This window comes from Ctenopharyngodon idella, chromosome 15, assembly GCF_019924925.1.
Source record: "Ctenopharyngodon idella isolate HZGC_01 chromosome 15, HZGC01, whole genome shotgun sequence".
NCBI lineage: Eukaryota > Metazoa > Chordata > Actinopteri > Cypriniformes > Xenocyprididae > Ctenopharyngodon > Ctenopharyngodon idella.
In genome coordinates this window covers 23,552,355-23,576,818 of record NC_067234.1, presented here as the reverse complement: position 1 = coordinate 23,576,818, position 24,464 = coordinate 23,552,355, and the positions used below count along the sequence as shown (strand labels likewise).

The following is a 24,464-nucleotide window of genomic DNA, read 5'->3' as shown; positions in this document are numbered from 1 at the left end:
TAGTTTTTTTTTCTCATAGTTTTCTATTAATATATAGGCTACTTTTTTCTGCTGATACAACAAAGGAAGCATGCCAATAAGCCAATAACACTTTTAAAATGATTTTTTATGGCTTTTTGCCTTTATTTGAAAGGACAGTGGAGAGGTGACAGGAAAATACATTGAAAGAGAGGGGAAACAGGACTGGGATATGACCCAGGTCAGACTCGGGTCCCCACAAGTACAAAAGCTGTTCATTTCATGAGCCACTTTCATGACCCAATAAAAGTCTGATAGACATTACCAGTCCCATTCCAGATAATTTCCTACTGATTATTCATTTAGCTCAAAAATACAGTACATCAGATTACATATGTTACAGCTGCTGTATATAATGTTTTAAAATACTGTAATGCTTAAAGATGCAATTATTAAAATGCTTTACACAAAGAAATAATAGTCAAAAATATTTTAATCATATACACTACCATTCAAAAGTTTGGGGTCGGTAAGATTTTATGATTTTTTAGAAAGTAGTCTCTTATGCTAACCGAGCCTGCATTTATTTGATCAAAAGTACAGTAAAATTGTGAAATATTATTACAGTTTAAAATAACTGTTTTCAATTTTAATATATTTAAAAATGTAATTTATTCCTGTAATGTTACTCCAGTCTTCAGTGTCACATGATCCTTCAGAAATCATTCTGATATGCTGCTCAAGAAACATTTCTTATTATCAATGTTGAATGTTGAAAACAGTTCTGCTGCCTAATATATTAATAAATTTTGTGGACACCCTGTTCAAAAGAACAGCATTCATCGTTTGATCAATTTAATGCCTCCTTGCTGAAATAAAGGATTTTTTTTCTTTAAAAAAAACATACTAACCCAATACTTTTGAAAGGTAGCCTTATAAAAACTAGCTCAGGATACTTTTTGCTTGTTTAAATGAACTAACTTTTTTTGTGATGCTACATTCACACCACTAGGTGTCAGTTATAAGCTCAGGGGAAACGTGTTTGAAAACAGTTATTTTTCACAATTCCATTTGATGCCTAGTGGCACAGACATTAGACATTGCAGCTTTAAGAATGCACTGCAAATGTGGTTTCATGTTGTCTTTAAGTGTGAGAATTAGTGAGGTGGTTTGTAATGGGTATAATCAGGGTGTAGGAAATACTGATTTAATGGCATTGCAGATGTTCTGTGATGATGCCAGTCAATAGCATCAGTTAAAAGTGATTAAGCTCAGTACTAACACATAACATTAAGCTTACTCTGGTTCGGTCAGTGGGGTGGTCTCATTGGGCTCAGGATGTCCTTCTGCGTCATGATTAGCTGTGGCCTCTTCCTCTGTCCTCACTTCTACAATGGGTTCTTTAGACACATCTTGACTGCATGCAGAGAGAAGGCACACACATCTGCTCATTATACAGCAATGAGTAGAGTTTGATGAGGTCACTAGTCGTGGCATAAGAGGAGCTCTTTCATGGTGGTTTGATAATAGAACAGCTTCTGTGACTGGAAATAATTCATGCTCAACATTCATATGCTTTACAATGCAGGGCCCTTGACTGCTCTCGAAGTGTTATATATGAGCTTGTTTGAGCTGATATAGTATTGTGTGCAAGAGCATTGTGGATACTCACACAAAGGCAGCTTTGCCCGTCTCTATGTCTTTGCCCTTGGTGCCTTGCCCGGGTTTACCGCAGATGCACATGAGGATGCCACACTTGTTGACAAAGCAGCAGGTGGCGTCCACGATCAGCAAGAGCAGCACACACACCAGTATAAGAATACCAACAATTACTCCAGTGTTCAAGCCTGTCCCATCTTCCATGGAGTCTTGAGGAGAAAGAGGAGAAATACAGAGACACAGACAGAGCAGGAGGGATCATCAACCCAAACTGGAGATACATGAAATGTATTGCACAAAATACATGAAATGTAACAGCCAAGCAAGCATGAGTAATTTTCAGATCACAAGATTCAACAAAGCAAAGACAATTGGTGAAGCCAACAAGGCAAAGCTAACAACTCCCCCTTCAGATGTAATTGTGCACTCGCTGAATATAATACACATACACATGTTTGGACTTAAAGGGATAGTTCACCCAATAATTCTGTATTTACTCACACTCATGTCGTTTTAAACTATGGCTTTCTTTTGTAATATCCTGGCTGTACTTTTTAATATAATGAAAATGAATTAAAGGGTTAGTTCACCCAAAAATGAAAATTCTGTCATTAATTACTTACCCTCGTGCCGTTTTACATCCGTAAGACCTTCATTGATCTTCGGAACACAAATTAAGATATTTTTGTTTAAATCCGATGGCTCCGTGAGGCCTACATAGGGAGCAATGACATTTCCTCTCTCAAGATCCATAAAGGTACTAAAAACACATTTAAATCAGTTCATGTGACTACAGTGGTTCAATATTAATATTATAAAGCGACGAGAATATTTTTGGTGCGCCAAAAAAAAACTAAATAACAACTTATATAGTGATGGCCGATTTCAAAACACTGCTTCAGGAAGCTTCGGAGCATTATGAATCAGCGGTTCGGAGCGCCAAAGTCACGTGATTTCAGCAGTTTGGTGGTTTGACACGTGATCCGAATCATGATTCGACACGCTGATTCATAACGCTCCGAAGCTTCATGAAACAGTGTTTTGAAATCGGCCATCACTATATAAGTCGTTATTTTGTTTTGTTGGCGCACCGAAAATATTCTCGTCGCTTTATAATATTAATATTGAACCACTGTAGTCACATGAACTGATTTAAATATGTTTTTAGTACCTTTATGGATCTCGAGTGAGGAAATGTCATTGCTCCCGATGGAGGCCTCACGGAGCCATCGGATTTAAACAAAAATATCTCAATTTGAGTTCCGAAGATTAACGAAGGTCTTACGGGTCTGGAACGGCATGAGCGTGAGTAATGACAGAATTTTCATTTTTTTATCTAACCCTTTAAGGGGGACTGAGGCTGTTGAGCTCCAAAATAACAAAACAATAACTCTTGTGAATGAGTCAGACTATGAATCCACTGAAAACTGAATGATTCATATCATTCAGACTTGAGTTCTCAAGTTCAATTCGCTCGATCCGGTCTGAACGTTTCCTGAGTTAACAGTTCACTAGAGGGGAAGATTATCAGTGCATGATTTCAGTGTATTACTCACACAAAGCTACCATATGACTTCAGAAGACTTGTGCAGTACAGACTACTTTAATGATGCTTTTTTGGAGTGACAAGCATGTGAAAGGGTTAGTTCACCCAAAAATGAAAATTCTGTCATTAATCACTCACCCTCATGTCGTTCCACACCCGTAAGACCTTCGTTCATCTTCGGAACACAAATTAAGATATTTTTGATGAAATCTGAGAGCTCTCTGACTCCTTCATAGACAGAAATTTAATTACCACTGTCAAGGCCCAGAAAGGTACTAAATACATTGTTAAAATAGTTCATGTGACTACAGTGGTTCAACCTTAATGTTATGAAGTGATGAGAATACTTTTTGTACGCCAAAACAAAACAAAAATGACTTTATTCAACAATCTCTTCTCTACCCTGTCAGTCTCCTACGCTGTTGACGTAGCGAACGCAGTACAGTGCTTCCGTGTTTATGTCAGAACGCCGGCTCACACGAATGCGTCATGCTGCTCACGTGAACAGCGTTGGCCAAAACTGAGCCGGTGTCATGAGAATTCGAGTCCCCCCAGAAATTGGGTCTCCTTTAGGCTCCAGGCGGTAATGCCTGATCAAAAGTTGTTATCGTGATGTCTTGACTAATTATAACCTATTTCACTATTGTATGATGTTTATTACATTAAAGGATTAGTTCAAATAGTTTCAAATGAAAATTAGCCCAAGCTTTACTCACCCTCAAGCCATCCTAGGTGTATATGACTTTCTTCTTTCTGATGAACATAATCGCAGAAATATTAATAAATATCCTGACGCATCCGAGCTTTATAATGGCAGTGATAGGGATTAATGAGTATAAGCTGAAGAAAATGCTTCCATCCACATCCATCCATCATAAATATGTGCTCCACACGGCTCTGGGGGGTTAATAAAGGCCTTCTGAAGTGAATCGATGCATTTGTTTAAAAAATATCCATATTATACAAGCCAGACCGCCTAAAGTCTAAAGCCTTTATTAACCCCCCGGAGCCATGTGGAGCACATATTTATGATGGATGGATGTGGATGGAAGCATTTTCTTCAGCTCATACTCATTGCTCCCTATCACTGCCATTATAAAGCTCAGATGTGTCAGGATATTTATTAATATTTTGTTTTGATTTTGTTCATCAGAAAGAAGAAAGTCATATACACCTAGGATGGCTTGAGGGTGAGTAAAGCTTGGGCTAATTTTCATTTCAAAGTGAAATAATCCTTTAAATGCTCAAACAACATGCTTGAAATATAAAATGAATGCCTATGTATTGCATAATAAAACAAACTGGAAACAGATATTGGAAGCAAAAAACATACATAATATAATATAAGCTAAGCTAGCAGGCTAATCAGGTAGATGTATGCTATGCAAGTACATAAGGTAACTAAAAAAAACCAGTAAGAATGAGAAATGCTTGATTTCACAACCTATAACTTATATACAACAACTGTTATACAACCATGTAATATGAACCATGTAATTAATCTATATAAATCATAACGTGATTTTGCAGGAATTATAATGGAGGCGCTAAAAATGTTACCCATTAAAAGCCTGTTGAACCAATGGGATCACTCGGGGTCCTAAAGGAGACACGATTCCTGGGGGGGACTCGATTTCTCACCACACCACCGTTCTAATGGAGAACCTGGATGGGCTAAACGTAAACAGCGTAGGAGACTGACACGGAAGAGAAGAAACTGTTGAATAAAGTTGTTATTTTTGTTTTGTCTTTGCGCACAAAGAATTCTCGTCGCTTCATAACATTAAGGTTGAACCACTGCAGTCATGTCAACTGTTTTAACAATGTCTTTAGTACCTTTCTGGACCTTGACAGTGGTAATTAAATTTATGTCTATGGAGGAGTCAGAGAACTCTCGTATTTCATCAAAAATATCTTAATTTGCGTTCTGAAGATGAACGAAGGTCTTACGGGTGTGGAACGACATGAGGGTGAGTAATTAATGACAGAATTTTCATTTTTGGGTGAACTAACCCTTTAGTTAAACATTTACCCGTGTTCCACAGAAGAAAGCAAGTCACATTTGGAACAACATGAGCATGAGTAAATGATGACAGAATCTTTGCCTACATTTTTGCAACAGTTATGCTTTTGTTTGACCACCAGTAGTATAAAAATAATACTTACCAACAAACACCAGTGACAGTTAAGATGATGATATGATGACAACTGGCACAACATAAACACTATTTATGACAGATTAAAATCTTAGTGTATAATTTCAAATTACATATACACTATTGTTTAAAGAGTTGAGACCAGTAAGATTATTTTTTTAAAGAAATACTTTTATTCAGCATAGACGCATTAAATTGATCAAAAGTGACAGTAAAGACATTTATAATGTTACAAAAAACTTCTATTTTAAATAAGTGCTTTTCTTTTGAACTTTCTTTTCATCAAAGAAACCTGAAAAAATGTATCTCAGTTTTTACAAAAATATTAAGCAGCACAACTGTTTTTCACATTGATAATAATTAGAAATGGTTCTTGGGCAGAAAATCAGACTATTAGAATGATTTCTGAAGGATCATGTGACAATGAAGACCGGAGTAATGATGCTGAAAACTCAATTTTGACATTACAGGAATAAATTACATTTTAAAATAGATATAAATAGAAAACAGTTCTTTCAAATTGCAATAATTTCACAATATTACTGTTTTTACTCTTTTTAATCAAACAAATGCAGTCTTGGTGAAAATAAGAGACTTTAATGTTAATGTTTTAAAAACATTAAAAATCTCACCGACCCCAAACTTTTAAAGATATCAGAAAAAGACACTACAACATTACATAAAAAACTGAATTTAATAATGCCACATGTGAACAATAGCCCCAGTGATGACTAAAATACACTAGGTCTCATTCACTAATAATTGCGTGGATTATTTCATATTTGTACACACAAGAGAACTTCCCACGAAATATCTCCACATAACTAACAACACGTGCGTATTGCACATGAATTTGTTCTTAACCTCGTTCTAATGTTAGTGAATTTGGAGTATTCTATATAAACACAAGGTTAGACATTTGCATAAAACACGCCCAAAACATCTCCATATAAGGGCTTTCCGCGCAACTTTTCCTTTACAGCCTTTTGTCGGTCTCTGCAGACGCGCTATCGCCAGATCCTCGAGCAATGCCAAGTGTGCCATTCTCAAAACCAGTTCAAACACAATAAACACATTTAATACCGACCCAGATTACAGACCTCTGATTAGCCAGCAGTAAATATGCATATATCTGCTAATTATATCTGGAGTAATTGTTATTTAGAGAAACCTTGCAGCTGAAGCTAAAGCACAGCTTTTCTTACTCTTTCATTGTACAGTATATGCTGAAACATATTTAAGATTAAATTAAATTGTATTTATTAATTTAAAATATAATTTTATAATATAATATAGTCATGATAAGATGAAATATAACTTTTTAACACGATTATAAGGCCGCACAATTTTTGTGTATGTGTGGTTTCAGTTGTTTCTATATTTTTTCTACATTAAGATTAAATTTTAGTATGAAAGTTTTTGGTGAATCATCATTTGTTCATGAAAACATTCATACACAGATTTCACATACAAATTTGTATGTACGCATGCTTAGTGAATGAGACCCATTGCTTTTTTCCCAAAATATTACAGTAAGTAATTCATGTAGAAGCCTCAAAAAGTCTTTTAAGTAATAAAATAACATCTGAAAGTTTTGTTACAAAGTTTGTTCCCAAAGGACTGGTACAGTTTTAGTTCAAACATCCGCAGAGCAAAAGAAGTCTATTGAATATCAGACAGACAAAACATATTTTCTCTCTGCTTTTAACTTGGTGTTTCTCTCATTCTTTAAGGTGATATGTCATTTCTGCATCATTAGCAGCACTATATGGAACTGAAAAAGTAAGTGTTGTTTCCAAACATATAGAAGCCCACAGAGGCCATACATCATTATTATTATTCTGTCTCTAACAACTTATTATCACTTCTATGGCCTTCTGTTTCATTATTTCTTCACTGTTTTTGCAGCTGACAAAGCTCCGCCCTCTAGGTTATTAATAAATAGCATTTAAAACTACACGAAAACAGATCCTCCATAACCTTGCATTAGAAAAATCTAAAACTTATCTGAAAAAAATTGCTAAGGTATGATTAATAAGCACTGTTTTAAGGCGAGGCTTAGTGTCTAGTCAATTCCTTCTGGTGCCACTGAAATGACACACTGTATCTTTACTTACATAATACAGTGCAAATGTCTATAGACTGGATACGATATTTTTTTTTTTTTTACTTTTTTTATTGACAAAAACTAAAAAGCAGTCATTTTTAAGCATTTGGTCATCTAAAACGGAAATAAATGTATTTTCTTTAGTTGTAATCGGAGTTACTTTGTCTACGAGGCTCAGTGTTCCCAGCACATTAGAGAGATACAGAAACAAATCATGCAGAGGATCCTCAACATGAGGAGAAGACATTTCTTCGACTCTATCAAAGCAAAAGCAGCAATAACGGAGAGAGCAGGAGGGACACTAGAGTGCAGGACACTGAAGAACCACTCAGAGTGACTACAAAATATAAAGACGCACACAAGATCACAGGCAGAACACACATTAACACAATAACCACAACAAAGGAAAGGAGGAAGAGTATTGGCACCAGGACGTTTGCGTTATGAGTGCATGTGATGATCCGTCCATATCCAAGCCCAGGAACAACGACAGGACAACAGAGAAACAAGGTAAAAGGGAAATGGGAAGAAAGAGAGAGAGAGAGAAAGAGAAAAACAAGAGGCAGAAAAATAAGTCAAACACAGAAACAAAGTTTCAAAATGAAAAAATAAGGTGGGGATAAAAAGGAAAATGAATGAAAGCATAAGCTGAGGGAGAAAGAGAATATGTGTGACAATAGTTGGGTCATTCTCAGTACGGCTGCCATGTGCATTCCTAACTTACTACTGTCGAGATTCAAGTGCCCCTATTATGCTATTTTAAAGGTTCCCAATTTTGTTTTGGAGGTCTCCTACAAAAGGGTTAAATGAATAGTTCACCTGAAAATGAAAATTATACCATGATTTACTCACCCTCAAGCAATCCTAGGTGTATATGACTATCTTCATTCAGACGAACAAAATCAGAGTTATATTATTAATTATTAAAATATCATGGCTCTTCCAAGCTTTATAATCGTAGTGAATGGTGCTCCTGATTTTAAGTCCAAAAACGTGCATCCATCCATCATAAAAGATATCCACACGGCTCCAGGGGGCTAATAAAGGCCTTCTGAAGTGAAGTGATGGGTTTTTTTTAAGAAAAATACATATATTTAAATGTTTATAAACTAAACTAACTAGCTTTGCAACGCAACTTTGAATGCATAAACTTTGAACGTCAAAAGAGTAACTTCTGACGTGACGCATTGACGAACGTGGAAGAATAGAGCAAAACAAAACACCGGTTACAAATTAAAGTCTAAAATGAGAATTTTTTAAAGGGAAATACCGGAGGGTTTCGATATAAGAGAAGAGGAGCTTGAGTTTGTTGCCCAGCCCTGTTTGTTTTAACCGCGAGAGGCGTCTAAGCTTATGCTACTCCTATGTCATACATTGCGTCAGAAGTTACTCTTTTGGCATAAGTCGACTTGCGTAGGCCATCTGCAGGAAGTTAGTTATTTTAGTTTATAAAGTTTTAAACATGGAATTTTTTTTCTTTGCTTCAGAAGAGCCGTATGGATAAATTTTATGATGGATGGATGCACTTTTTTGGACTTCAAAATAAGGAGCGCCATTCACTACCATTATAAAGCTTGGAAGAGCAAGGATATTTTTTAATATAACTCAGATTGTGTTCCGGTCTTTCTAAACCCCTCCTTTCCGAGAGCCTGCTCTGCTCTGATTGGTCAGATGGCCCAGTCTGTTGTGATTGGTCTACCGCTTACATTGTGTGTTAAAAACACAAGACAGCATCTTCTTGAAATTTCGACAACACAAACCAAACTCTTCCAGGCCTCAGCTACAACTAGAGTTTGAGGGTGGGTAAAAGTAGATGGCAGCCAATAGCTATGTTTCCATCCACCTATTTTTATGCGCATTTTGGGATATCACATAAAAAAAAACTGCTGAATGGAAACGCCAGGATGCACATAAAATCTAATAAAAACGCGCATAAAAAAATGTATGTGCTCGTTTGAGTTGGATACATTTTTTTAGCCGATAAGAAAGCATGCACATGAACTACAATGGAAACACATTTACCGAATAAAGTCCTTGATGCGCATCAAAAAAAATCATGTGACTTTGCACGATGGGACGACATAACTGGACTAACCAGCGGACCGATCTTTTTGCACAGCATCTGAAATGCTGTTTTGGTTGTTCTTAAATGCCTGAGCAAAGTCTTACATAACTGCGTTCCCATACAGCAGGCATCTGCATCCGAAAGCAAGATAACACGTTTATTGCATTTCGTCTGCGTGCTCTGAGACGCAAGTAATTTCTTATATATGAAAATTATTATGTACAGTGGTTTCTCCTACTTTTCTTAGTGATATTTAAGGCCAGTTAATCAGGAAGTGATAATTTTGTTCTCTTCGACTCACTGGATGGAAATGCTTTTTTATTCGCACATGTTTTATACGATATTCCGCTATTCCGATATTAATTTTTCGCATAAGTTAAATTCGTAACTTTGGATGGAAACATAGCTAATGAAGACCAAAGGCTGGCATTATGCTTATTTGTTACAAACCTATGTAGGTTCATGGAAGAAGTGAGACTGGAATTACTAATGACTCATTTCAGGCAGTTCAAAATTGGTTCTTTCTTTTGGAAGACAATAATTTATTACTTTGCAGACCTTTTTACATTAACACTGCATGAAAGATAATATCTGAAAAAGAATAATAAGGGCACTCTAAATTAAAATTAAAAAATTAAAACTATACAATCATCTATTAATGCCACTGAAACCTCTATGACTTTTTTTCACGGAACACAAAAAGAATTAAGCAGAATTATTTTCAGTGATTACAACCCCAAAACGTTTAGAATATATTTTAATTTCTACTATCTATGGTGGTACCCTGTGTATGGCAGTTACGGCCTTAGTACTTTGGGCCCGAGGTGGGAAAATATGATTTCTCAAAAGTAGTTCAGAAGTAACTTCAAAGGAAATTATGATCAATACAAAATACAATAAAATAAAACAACATTAAAAAAAGAAATTAAATAAATACACAAAATTCCTAAATTCCTAAAATGTTTTTGTATAAATGGCACCATGTCCTGAGGATGACCCAGTTAACAAAACAAGGCATGCAAAAGCCCAGCAAATGGTTTTGATGGGATAGTAGGAGTTGTTTATTGCACCATAACGAGGATAATAACAGAAAAATACTGAAGATTATGCAGAATTAGCACTTAACTTTATAATGTAGTCCCTAAAACACAGTGTACCACACAGCCCACACAGTGAGTAGCAAGGAGCAAGCTATTCATTATATTTTAAACTAATTAGAGAATGCATTTACCTCACTGTATGACTTTTTAACCACAAAAATGGTCTGAAAAAGCCCTCGAAGACTGCAAGGTGCTGCATTAAACAAACAATGCTCTACTGACTGAGTAAGCAGTTAATGAAGATGTCAGTACTGTGTAGTTTTTCTTCAAAGTACACAAGAAAAATCTGGAATAGCTGAATGCCCACAACAGCAAGGCAACAGAACATTCCGGACCTGAGCTCATACATCTGTGACTAGAGAACATTTGCAACATTGCAAATATATATACATATATTTTAAAATACATGTAATATTATATATATATATATATATATATATATATATATATACACACATATATTTTAAAATACATGTAATATTATATTATATAATATATATTAGGGCTGTCGATGTGAAAAAATAACGCGTTAAAATTAACGCATTTAACACACTCGCCCCGCCCCACCCTGCACCAGACCTACGTAGTTCATTTACATTACATTTCATTACATTTCCTTACATTTCATACAGTTGATTGATGACGAATATGATGCAGGGCAACAACCCACTGCATGATGGAGTCTATAGAATGCACCAAGAATGGCCCTTAAATTCAAGATATCAGGGTAAAAATGCCCCATATGAGTGTGTCTTATATTTATATATGATATGATATAGTTAAGCAATATCACACGAGTAACAAGCGCAATATCACACGAGTGCTGTTTTTGTCCCGAATAGCACAAGTGCAAATATGATACTGATTTTATACAACAGTTCAATAAATGATTTAATATTTTTTTATATTTTAGGCACAATATTGTCTGTTTTTGCTCAGTTTTGCCAACAAAAATATTACCTGTAAAGCCAGAGCAGAACTGTCGTGTGTCTCTGAGCAATACACGTTTTGAGCGAATCAATCGTGTGAACAAATGATTCAATGGCCCATTCACTAAGAGAACCATTTACTTCATTTCTGAATGAATCAGTTGTTTGAACGAATCGAATGAATGAATGACTCAATGACTTACTCATTAAGACATTTACTGTCACCTACTGGCAGTTTTAGTTGCTTATATCATTTCATTAAAAAAAAATCTTTTTATATTTTCATATTAATAAAAAAACCCATTTAAAGGTATAGTTCACCCCAAAAAAAGTTTGTCACCCTCATAAAGCCTAAAAGTTTGTGTAATAAATTTTGTTGAATCAAAAAACATATATAGATTTCTTTGTAAAGCTGCTTTTTGTAATGTTATTTGATGCTTTTCTCATTTAACACAATAATGATTTTAAACAGTGTTGCCAAGGCTACTTTCACACTGTTGCCACTAGTTGTTTTTCATGTCCGTGGGTTGAAGCGACCCCAAATAACATGATATTTATCCCCTGGAATGCGAATTTCACCAAAACCCCCAACAAAAACACGGATTTTACCCCCCGAATTGGGCTAATTTTGAGAAGCAATTGTGCGGGTTTTGTTGTGAAAACCTGGCAACCCTGACTTTAAATGATCTTTTGGGGGTAATTTTTTTAGCCAAAATTTGAAGTCTGGTTAATTTACGATTAATTAATCGCTAGATTGTGTAATTCGATTAAAAACTTTAATCGCTTGACAGCCCTAATATTATGTATATATATTTTAAATTTAAATTTTGCATTTATAAATGTTGCAGAATTGTGCAGCTAAAGAAAAGCAATTTAATTTATATTTATACAATTAGAGACAAAAGACTTGTGATAGTTTTTTTTTTTTTTGACTGTGATTTGTAAATTAACAATTACATTTTATATCATTATTAACTGTTAAAAAGTGAAAGTGAAGTGAAAGTGACATGTGAAGTCCAAGTAAGGTAACCCATACTCAGAATTTGTCCTCTGCATTTAACCCATCCAAGTTAGTGCACACACATTAGGAGTAGTGAGTAGTGAACACACACACACTACAAAACCTGAACACATCCAGAGCAGTGGGCAGCCATTTTTGCTGTGGTGCCAGGGAGCGACTGGGGGTTAGGTGCCTTGCTCAAGGGCACCGCAGTCATTTCCTGCCAGTATTGAGAATCAAACCCACAACCTTCGGGTTTCCAGTTTGACTCTCTGACCATTAGGCCAAGACTGCCCCCTAAATAGGTAAAAGGATATTATTTGAATATGTCTGGGCTGAAAAAGACCCACTGTGGCCAAAAATGTCACGCAGAAACTATTAGTATGGCAGACAGGGACAAAAAGTCTGTACTGCAATGAATTATTTCCCACAAGTTTTCCATAAGCAGGGAACAGATTCGTTGTGAAGGTTGTGCAAAGTGGGCCCACATTAAACAAATCTCCATTGTAATTGGAGCAGTTGTGAAATATGCCTGTACTAGCATTATAGCTCCAAGATGAACGCAGTTCATTAACAAATAGCAGAATAATGCATGAGTTCTTATAAAATATTCAGTTAAGAAGTTATGAAATGCCAAATATGATTAAACAAACAAAAAAACTTGCATACAAGTTGCTGAAATGGTTATTTCAAGCAAGTATGTACTTTAATTTTACTCAAAAAATAAATAAAAATATATGAACTAGTGGCTAACGACTACATTAAATCACTGCAACATGTTGTAGACTTCTATAACGCCAACATCCAAGCTGTTCTCGGCTTTAACGTGAGTTATCACAGTAAAAAATAAAAACACTTGAAACATGTTAATGCCAGCAACTTTAGTAAAGTTCTAGTTGGGAGGTGATATGGTCTCATTAGCATGCTGCGAGGAGTGCGCTTCTGTACTCGGAGGTGTGAGTGAGACAAACAGCCTTTGGATGTGGGCCATTCGCAGCCTAGTATGCCAAAGAGAGCGGCGATTCAGCCCTCCTACGTCCAGAGGGCCGTCTCAGAGTGTTAATGAGGGAGAGAGACAACGAGGGACAGACAAAGTCTCTCTGCATTAAAAAGCACCAGATGCTTGTTACATTACAAGTGAAGCAGTGAACCCCAGCTGTGGCCCTGGCACGCCTGACCAGACCGCAACCCTCTCTGCTAAACAGCCGCAACACACTAGGGTTCATAAACAGGAAGTGATTCTCCATGAGGCAGGGGGAAAGGGACTACTGCCCTGCTGCTAATGCTGAGGGTTAGCCTGGTCACAGGTGGATGGAGGCCAAGTCAATAACATTAAATAGACAGTGACTCAGAGTGTACCTGCATGTGAATGCAATGGGTCTGTTGATTTTGTCTCTGTAATTCAATGTTAGTGAAACAAAAGCTTGTTTTGCAAAGTGAAGATTGTGAAGTGAAGTGAAGTGAAGATTTAATAATAAATGCTGATTTATTTGAAAACGCAAAATGATTAGATTAAAATAGGGAACATATTGGTACAATATCGGTTACTGGCCATATTAGAAAAATAAGTGATTGTTTTTCTTTGTGTTTTTTTTTTGGATGTCCATTATTTAATAATAATAATAATAATAATAATAATAATAATATTATTATTATTATTATTAATAATAAATACTATATAAATACTATCAAAATATAAATACTATCCATCCATCCATCCATCCATCTAGTATTTATAATTATTATTATTATTATTATTATTATTATTTATATAATGGACATCGAAAACACACAACATAATTATATATATATATATATATATAATTATGTTGTGTGTTTTGGATGTCCATTATATAAATAATAATAATAATAATAATAATAATAATAAATACATAAATAAAAATGTATCTATCTGTCTATTTGTCTGTCTGGATGGATGGATGGATGGATGGATGGATGGATATTTTATAGATTATTATATATAAACTTAAATTTATTATTATTATTATTATTATTATTAAATATTGGACATCCAAAAACACAACATTTATATATATATAATAATAAATAAATAAATAAAATATCCATAGATATCTATCTATCTATCTATCTATCTATCTATCTATCCATCCATCCATCCATCCATCCATCCATCCATCCATCCATCCATCCATCCATCCATCCATCCGGTCCACTTTATTTATTATACTAATTATAAGTAACTTTACAGTTAGACTTAGTAGACTGTTAGGTTAGGGTTAATAAGTTGACATGTAGTTGCAAAGTTACTTATAGTCAGTAGAATGTCTGTTGGAGGAGCATCAAAATAAAGTGTTAGCAGATATTAACCAGACAGTCTACTAATAGTCTAATTAGAGTTAGTTGACATGTAGTTGCGAAGTTACTTATAGTTAGTAGAATATCTAAAGTGGACCATCAGAATAAAGTGTTACACAGTATTATGTCTTTTTAAAAAAAATAAAATAAAAATGAACATAACTTTAAAAAAAAAATTCACAAAGTAAAACAAATGACACTTTTTGTCAGGCAGAAACAGAACTCTCTACTTGTTTGTGATCAAAATTGCCCCTCTGTCTCCCCACTTGGCTAAATTTAAAACAGCTTAAATGGCCAGCTTGAAGATTGGTATCGGCGTCTCACACAATCTTATGTTATAGAAATATGGCATTAAGAATCCCATATGAACAAGCCAAATGTTTTGTCCGTGTGATTCGTGATCTGCCATGTAGCATGACTCACTGTTTATCATGCAGTGTAAGTGATGGCCCAGACTGCATTCGCATGTTTGGTGTCATTACAGCTCTGAGTCAGCTGTTAAAATCAGTGTGCTTGAGATTGGCGGTGAGGGTGAACACAGAGAAGGAGGGATGAAAGGAGAGGCGGAGGGAGGGAGGAATGGTGGTTACCTGTGGTAGCTGCGGGCTCCGATGAGGTTCTGAAGGTCAGGGTGCCGGGCTTGGACTTGCCCTGCTGGTTCTCTGCCACCACAAACACGTCATACTCAGTGTCCCATTCCAGACCGGTCAGCATTATGTACTCGCTCACACTGGGCAGACGGATCTCAGGTTTCCAGTCAGGATCTTCCCTCTGTGTACCAAAAAGCAGCCATGAAATGGTCACAAAAGTTGCAAAAAAAAAAAAAAAAAAAAAAAAAAAGAGGAAGGAAAATATTAAATATACATATTTTTTTGTTTGGACACTCACAGCTTTGTATCTGACCAAATAATGGGTGATTGGTGACCCTCCATCATCTTGTTTGATCCATTTCACTTTGAGAGAATTGCCTTTGGGATGTAGAGTTCCTTCGAGTATAGGAGGGCTGGGTTCTCCTACAACAACAAACCAGTGACAATGATGTGAGAAAAAAGCACCATAACTTAAAGGGATAGTTCACCTAAAAATAAAAATACTTCATCATCATCATCATCATTTACTCACCCTCATGTCATTCCAAACCAATAAGACTTTCTTTCATCTTTGAAACCAAAATCATCCACCAAATCATCTGTGCATCAAGCAAGCTTGTGTTTACCATATTTGATGTGCTCTATCTATGGGTGTTAATCAATGTTTATATGTGAATAAAATCCTAAATTAAATCTGTTCGTAATATAAAGCGATTGTGTCTCTTCAGAATACTTGGAATAAACCAATCGATTGCTTTTACAATGTCTTTATGAACTTATTAAAGCATCAAAGTGTTGGTGGAATGGACTTCAAATGGAGGGATTCAGGTTTCAATAAAAATATATTTGTAAAAAAGTCTTATGGGTTTGGAACAACATGAGGTTGAGTAAATAACATATGACAGAATTTAGATTTTTGCATGAATTATCCCTTTAATAAAGAAGATGTGGAAAAGGAGGAAAGTTCTGAACAAGGAAGTAAAATCAGCATTTAGGCCATGTTTCCACCAAAGCGTTTTTAGCCAGCTGAAAACACTAGGTGCTCTGCTGAAAACGCCTAGCTGTGAGCGCTTCGGCAGCGCAGCATTTTTTTCAGTTGAAATGCTTTGTTGCTTTGATACGGAATACCCGCGGCACTGCTACTTGTAACTGATTTCGCAGATAATTTGTTTCAGACCTAAAATGTCGACACAATGTAGAGTACTTGCTATGTATGTACAAAGTCCAGCAATATTAATTTTTCATCCATTTTGTTCCATTCTCTGCTTGTTGATGTCATTGTATAGCAAGAATGTTGTGACAGTTGGTTGGTGTTGTATTTGTCCCGCCCCTCCTCCACTCTGATTGGACGGCTGGCTAAAAAGTGACAGTGATGAATACATTGTCTTACTCAAAGTTGAACATTCTTCAACTCGAGGCGACCGGTAAAAAACGTTGAGCGCTCAGTGCTTGAGCGTGAAAAAGACGCTCAGCGCCTCGTTACGCTCTTACCGTTTAAAAAACGTGGCGGACCCACTGAAAACAGTTTGAAAAAAAAAAAAAAAACATTTTCCTATAGTACATAGTGTAAAATAATTTCATTTCAATTGTTTCATTTTAATAATTTCTTTGTACATCTCTTTTGCTGTTAGTGAAGCGGCAATGCGTAATTTCCCTGCCAGCAACAACACCAAAATAAATAATTAGGTTTCTCAAAGAGTCCTCCATATGTTGTAGTTCAAATAATCAGGTAGTCAACCCAAATTACAAATAACTCATAATAACATTAATGCAATAATATTATAAATAAATGCTGAAAATAAAATTCAGCTATTTTCCATCTAATTAGTTAAATTATCAACAGATTAATCATCAAAATGGTTGCAGCGCAACTCCAAACTCATGCCATTCAGTTTGAGCCAGAAGTTGACAAATGGGGCCAACACTGAAAAACTGACATGAAGCAGCTTTAAACTGTACTATGCATACATCAGCATTATACCAGCTATTGGCCACCCAGGTCTGTAGATATCAATTCTGACCAATGAAAAGCCACCACTAATTATGTGTATTAAAAGGTGGCAATTTTCTAACTCCCATAATTCTTAGCCTCCTACACACCAATGATTCCATATAGGCAAGTAATAGAATAATATGACACATGCTGCTTGACTGGGCCTCCTTAGATGAGTAGGCTGATATTTGGAGGTCATGGTGAACTGTGAACATCCCTATAGAGCATTCATGTGTATGAGCGCACTGTGAATTGGGAATATTTCAATGGCGCTGTTCACTGAGGCCTCTCCTTCACGGGCCATCATGATCCATTTCATTTTAATGACCAGCGAATGCTCGTTTGATTCACTACATTAGTTTGACGCCGCAGAGTGACACGTAACAACATTGCAGGCAGAAGCTACGCGTGTTCACGGTGGATTGAAAAATGAAGGCATTTTACTCTCATTAAGGAAGTAATTAGCTATTAGCCTGTACGAGAGAGACACTTTCATTCACACAACCTAACTTTTCAGCTCTTTTTTCTTTCATTTTGTTTGGACTACTTGTTCAGCCTGATATAAATCATTAACACTTAATTTTGTCTATATGCTGTAGTGAAATAATGTCATCAATACATCAGTTGCTTCACTTATCCAACAAAGAAGGATACAATTTCTTAGAGAAGTACAATACACATCTAATTCTCTTTAGATCTGCTACAAAACACCACAATAACTGCACATGAGATGTGATAAAAATGCAGTAATTAATCTTAATGTGTTACGAGGTTATAAAAGTGCACACATAAAATGGTAGAAGCACCACTAGCTGGTGTGAGGAATTACAATCCCAAACAATCAGCTCAATTAACAAGCAGATATTCTACTCGACTGACAGTTTAAAGGGTCATCAATAAACGCTCATCTCTTTAATAATGAAAGTTCAGCACTGCATGATTAATTCCATCCTCCTTAGCCATCTGTCCCTGCAGGATACAGTAAATGAAGTTATCTCATACACAAGAGAGCAAACAGCAGTAAATTAAATGAGACTAAAAATAAAAGTTTTACACGTTTGCAAATTAACTCTTAATGGTAACTAGATATTCTTGGGGGAATTCTCCAAGAATTAATTGCTCCATTTATTTGCACATGCTGTCCACATTGTTTTAGCACATGATTTGCTAAAGGCATTATGCAAATTTGGTAATGCGCAAACACGCCCAAAAAAACCCAATTTGGTTCTAAGTACTACACTTATTTTCATGATTTATCAACATTTTTTCTTTTGTCAAATCAACTTCAATAATTAATGTAGTTCAGATAACATAATATTTTGAGTCTGTTGATTAAACCAATCGCCTTCATTGTATTAACTCAAATTTCAATGAACTCAAAATTTTAAGGCAACCAGGTAACTTACTTTAAGTTAAACCAACAATTTTTTTTTTTTTTTTTTTTTTTTTTTACAGTGTAGGTTGCAGAATTGAGCAAAATTCAGAATTTAAAATGTTTGAATTTGAACTGAATTGGCCACACCCACAGGAAGCTGAATTAGAATGACAGGAATTGAAATTCAAAGATGGTTGACTGGTTGGTGTTTTAACGCCACGTCAGCTTTCTTGGATATTTTCTAGTTGGATAACAGGTTTAAAATACTACAAAAGTGCAATTTAAAAGCTGTTATTTAAAGAACTGGAACGTGCTATTCAGCATTAAGTATATATGATCTGATGCAATTTAAAGAAATTCAACACAGATAATGTATTCTAGGAAAGGAAATGTTCTTCTATGCTGGTCTACATTAAATATGATGAAACACAAACTAAATCAAAATAAAAATAAACTTCTCGGTTTTCAAGTCCTAAAAACCTTTAAAAACTTTTTAAATACTTTTTTTTTTTTTTTACAACAATCAAAATTTGTCTTGATGCACTTTACATTTTTAGCAAAAATTATTGCTATGTTACATTCTTTGAAATGCATTTTAATTTCTTATATTAGAATTCAAATTGAAATTCTGCATCCTGTTCACTATCTCAATCCAAATTCAGGAATCAAATTGGATTTAAAAGGCATTGTCAATTTAATTTGAACCGACAATCCATCATGACCGTAATTCACATAGAAAGAATGCATGTTGTGCTGAAAATAATAACAATTACATAATAAAGGCTAAAAGTTCAACCAAAAATAAAAATTCCGTCATCATTTACTCACCCTCATGTCATTCCAAAACCGTAAGACTTTTGTTCATCATTTTAGGATCAAACGTGCTTGCTTGATGCGAGAGAACCAATCAATCAGTTTTGTTCTTGAGCGTCAAGCAAGCATGGTTGAGCTTCTGTTTACCATATTTGATGTGCTCTATGTATGAGTGTTAATGTTTATATGTGAATAAAAGCCTAAATTAAAGCCACTCATCATATAGTGCAATGTCTTAACTTAGATCAACTTAGAGTAAACTGCTCAATTCATATGGATTACTTTTACAACAAACTTTTTGAAGCTTGAGAATTTTCGTCACAAGGATTTTCAATGGATGGTGAAGAATGATATGAGCATATTAAAAATATCTATATTTGTGTTCTAAAGATGAACATAAGTCTTATGGGGGTGAATAATTAATGACAGTATTTTCATTTATAGGTGAACTACTTTAATTTAAATATGCATGGCACTACTTGTGCAGGTATCATTTGGTTAAAATGGACTGCATATGGATTGTGAATAAGATGCAAAGTGGTACAACTGTTAAATAAACTGTTAAATGACTCTTTTACTCATAAAAAGACAAGCTAAATGCAGCCTAAACATACTCCAATCATGGAAACTTTGTAAAACCAATTTAAATAATCAAGGTGTGTACGCAAAGTAAGCAACTGTGCAATGAAAAGAAAGTCGCAATATTTTTCTGTACCGAGTCATCATGAAATTTACATGCAGGTAAAAACAACCGGAACATCAAAGGACATAGTTTGGAGAGGAGGGGAGGAGCCCTGTAAAAGGTTCAAAAGGTATGTTGAAAGGAAATGCGGTACTGTGAAAGTTACTGAAACATGCTTGAAACTGGAGAATAAATAAACCATTGAGATCAACCACTTGCAGCATCTACTGTAGCATTTTTAAGGGTTTTCCTAATTTGGATATAATTGTACTCTGGTATCAGCATATCCAAAGCAGCACAAGATGAAAGGACGTCAGTGTAGCGAGCGTCTGTAAACCCGCTGCTTGTCAAAATGTTTAGACTGAACATAAAAGAGCGAGATCGTCATACCCAGCGATCGCTCTGGGGAAATGTTTTTCAGCTCCAGAGCTTTTGATGTCATTTCCATGGTTGGCAGGACACGACATCAACTTTTTTTCTTTTTTTTTTTTTTGATTCCATATTCAACACGGAAGATAATTTGTGCAGTCAGAGCGCAGTGGTTGCTCAAGGGTAACAGTCTCCGTTAAAAATTGGGAATGGATGAATTTTCATGACCTGTCTGAGGGGATTTAATTCTAGAAATGTGACAGTAGAGAGTTATAATGGCTGGTTAGGGATGAATGCAGTGATCCTGATGTGAGTGAGGGATAATCCTATACATGAGAGGATGAAGCTGGGCCCGTGTGTTTACCTTCTGCTCATCAGTGTGGATGACATCACCAGCACCATGCAAGCCACATGACACAGTCACATCATATGCACGCACATGATTGGTTGAAAGGAAATTGGAAGAGGTTGCATGAAAGATACAAAAAATACAGACACAAATGTAATTATGTGAAAAAAGATCAAGTCAGGGTTAGAACAAACTGCAGAGAAACATAAAACCAAGCAAATCAAAAATGGTTTTAATCACAAAGATCACAACATTAAGCACAGAAGCAGAAACACACTGAGCAGGATTTCCTCTGAGAGACTGAGCATATGGTCTGATTTTAAACAACTGAAAAGCTAAAACTTTATTTTTTACATATTCTAAAGAAAATGTGAGTGGTATGCACTTATACAAAACTTGCAACATTTGCTATGTGGCTGCTATATTGTTTCTATTGGTTCTTAGAGTGTTGCTATGTTCTTGGTGGTTGCTAAGGTGTTGCTAAGTGGTTGTTCTAGATGGTTGCTCAAATCAAAAAGGGCCCACCCCCAAGTCTATATGACATTCTGTTCTCTAGATATGGCTTGGGTCCCTTTCTTAATGCTCTGGTGCTGTCATTTTGACCGAAAAATTTAACGTTTTGTGCTTTTATTCAAAAAAGTAAAAAAAAAATAAATAAATAAATAAATAAAAAGTAAAATGTGTACTAAAATTGGAAATGAATGGGAAATGAATTTCATCTAGTGGAATCTTTTGGTACTGCGCCCAAACAAAATCTTACTGAAAGCAAATTTTTTGAGATATCAACCTCAAATTTGGAACACAACTTCTGTTTAGATTTATGGCTTTGATTTTCTTGCAGTTTTATATATATAAAATATATATTTCATATAAAAATTAAAAATAGCATTTTTGCACATTTTTCCATAACAATAAACATAAAATTCTATAACTTTTTTTTTTTTTTAAAAACTTTTTCACTTCAGCAATAATCTGTCAAGTGTCATCTTTAAAAAGAGACCAAGCATCCAAGATTTACGACAGTTTAAAGGTGCAGTGTGTAAATTTTAGCGGCATCTAGAGGTGAGGTTGCGAATTGCAACCAACGGCTCAGTCCACAGCTCACCCTCCCTTTCAAAGCACATAAAAGAATCTACGGTGGACGACACAGGACAAAGATGTTGTCGTCTGAGACAGAAGAGAGTAGCCAGTCAAGCAAATGTGCTCTGTAGAGCAGTTTGTCCATTTAGGGCTACTGTAGAAACATGGCGGCGCAAAATGGCGAATTCGATGTAAGGGGACCCGCGGTGTATGTAGATAGAAGTGGCTCATTCTAAGGTAATAAAAACATAATGGTTCATTATGTAAGGTCTTTATACACTACTGAAAACATAGTTGTGTATATTATATTGCATTTCTGTCAATAGATTCTCCCTAAATATTACACACTGGACCTTTAAGTTGGAAATGTCATTTTCAGGTCTACGCTCAAAAAGTGAATAAATGGATTATAACTACTGCATAAATATAATTTAGTACCATAAAAGTCCCCCTAAAATACAAAATATTAAATATAAACATTACTGAACTAAAATATAGTACATTAATTTCATTGAAGAAAAAAAAAAAAAGGGTAATTTTTGACCGGCACGTAAAGAGCACCAGAGGGATAAGGTTAAACTCTTATGGGACCTCTGTAACCGCCTGTTTTATCATCCGCCAAGTGAAAAAAAGCTCTTATTGCTTATTAAAGTAATAACACTGTTTTTGCCACATGATTTGATGTATTGTTCATGTGCTCAGCAAAAACAGTACGGGATAAGTTAGGCATCTAAGTTTAATACTTTAGCGTTACAGGTTTGTTCAAATCCTATATAAACAACTGTGATAGTGATGCTTGCTTTAGCAAAGTAAACAAACAATAGTAAAAAGTTGTCAAATCATATTTCTCAATGAAAAACAGAGGAAACACTTAAGTATTCATATAATAGGGATCATGCACTAGTTTTTGGACAAAGCATGTGATACAGTAAGCACATAACACTGCATCTCAATCTCTAAAGAAATATTCAAAGCTGATAAACTTTAAATACTTCATATGTACTACTAATTGGATTTACTGTGCGTTGCCTAGAGATAAAGACAAGTGGAGGCTTATCTGCAGTCACAAAACCACAGAATCATGTAATATAACTCTTATATTACATACAGAAGGATCTTTTTGGTTTCTGTTTTAATATAATACAATAATAATGAAAACCATCATATAGCTGCATAACAAACCTGTGTCCTCAGAATGAAAATGAAAAATCCCATCTAGGGAGCATATGAAAAAAGAAAATGTTCACTTTGATTTAGTTTGATAACTGTAACTGAAGAAACAACTAGTATATTAACTTAAAGACCCCATGAGAACATATGACGAGTCCAGTTTTCTTTAATGTGTTGATGTACATCCTAGTGAAACAGTAAGTAGCCTTTAGTTTATGTCACAGCCATGTTGGTTTGATATTTGCTACTGCTAACTAGGTAGTATTAAAAGACATTCTCATTCTAAAGAGCATTTGACTGGACAAAAATGTATGTGTGTTAATTTGCTCAACTTTTACAAGTACAATAACATACAAATGCCCTCATCCTAGACATGGACTTGAAGCCACTCAACTCTCATTTTGATTTCATGGGGTCTTTAAATGCTACAACCACTAGAAATAATGTACAACCCAGAAAAGTTGGGACATTTTTTAAATTTGAATAAAATGAAAACTAAAAGACTTTCAAATCACCTGAGCTAATATTTTATTCACAATAGAACATAGATAACATAAATGTTTAAACTGAGAAATTTTACAATTTTATACACAAAATGAGCTCATTTCAAATTTGATGACTGCTACAGGTCTCAAAATAGTTGAGACGGGGGCATGTTTACCATGGTGTAGCATCTCCTCTTCTTTTCAAAACAGTTTGAAGATGTCTGGGCATTGAGGTTATGGGTTTCTGGAGTTTTGGTGTAGAAATTTGGTCCCATTCTTGCCTGATATAGATTTCCAGCTGCTGAAGAGTCCGTGGTTGTCTTTGACGTATTTTTCATTAAATGTAAAACCTTTATATACCTTTCAGCATTCATAGTGCCTTCCAAAACATGCAAGCTGCCCATACCGTATGCACTTATGCACCCCATACCCCTAGAGATGCTGGCTTTTGAACTGAACACTGATAACTCGCTGGAAGGTCTCCCTCCTCTTTAGCCCGGAGGACACGGCGTCCGTGATTTCCAACAAGAATGTCAAATTTGGACTCGTCTGATCATAGAACACTTTTCCACTTTGAAACAGTCCATTTTAAATGAGCCCACAGGACACAACGGTGCTTCTGGATCATGTTCACATATGGCTTCCTTTTTGCATGATAGAGCTTTAGTTGGCATCTGCAGATGGCACGGCGGATTGTGTTT

The 24,464-nt window shown here is 35.4% G+C and overlaps 1 protein-coding gene across 11 annotated transcripts in view; it reads right to left on the bottom strand.

Annotated features, from left to right (window-relative positions):
* The window catches only part of ncam1b (neural cell adhesion molecule 1b), a 106,759-nt gene that overhangs the window by 4,958 nt on the left and 77,337 nt on the right, over positions 1–24,464 (bottom strand). For 8 of the 11 annotated variants that reach the window (XM_051863114.1, XM_051863110.1, XM_051863118.1 and 5 more), the window contains 4 exons: positions 15,746–15,870; positions 15,448–15,628; positions 1,631–1,826; positions 1,259–1,375 (listed from right to left, as the gene is read on the bottom strand). In XM_051863114.1, coding sequence (XP_051719074.1) covers positions 1,259–1,375; positions 1,631–1,826; positions 15,448–15,628; positions 15,746–15,870 — 619 coding nt within the window. Of the gene's footprint in view, positions 1–1,258; positions 1,376–1,630; positions 1,827–5,469; positions 7,764–15,447; positions 15,629–15,745; positions 15,871–24,464 lie in introns of those variants that run through there. The other 3 variants (XM_051863121.1, XM_051863119.1, XM_051863120.1) reach the window with 1 other exon arrangement.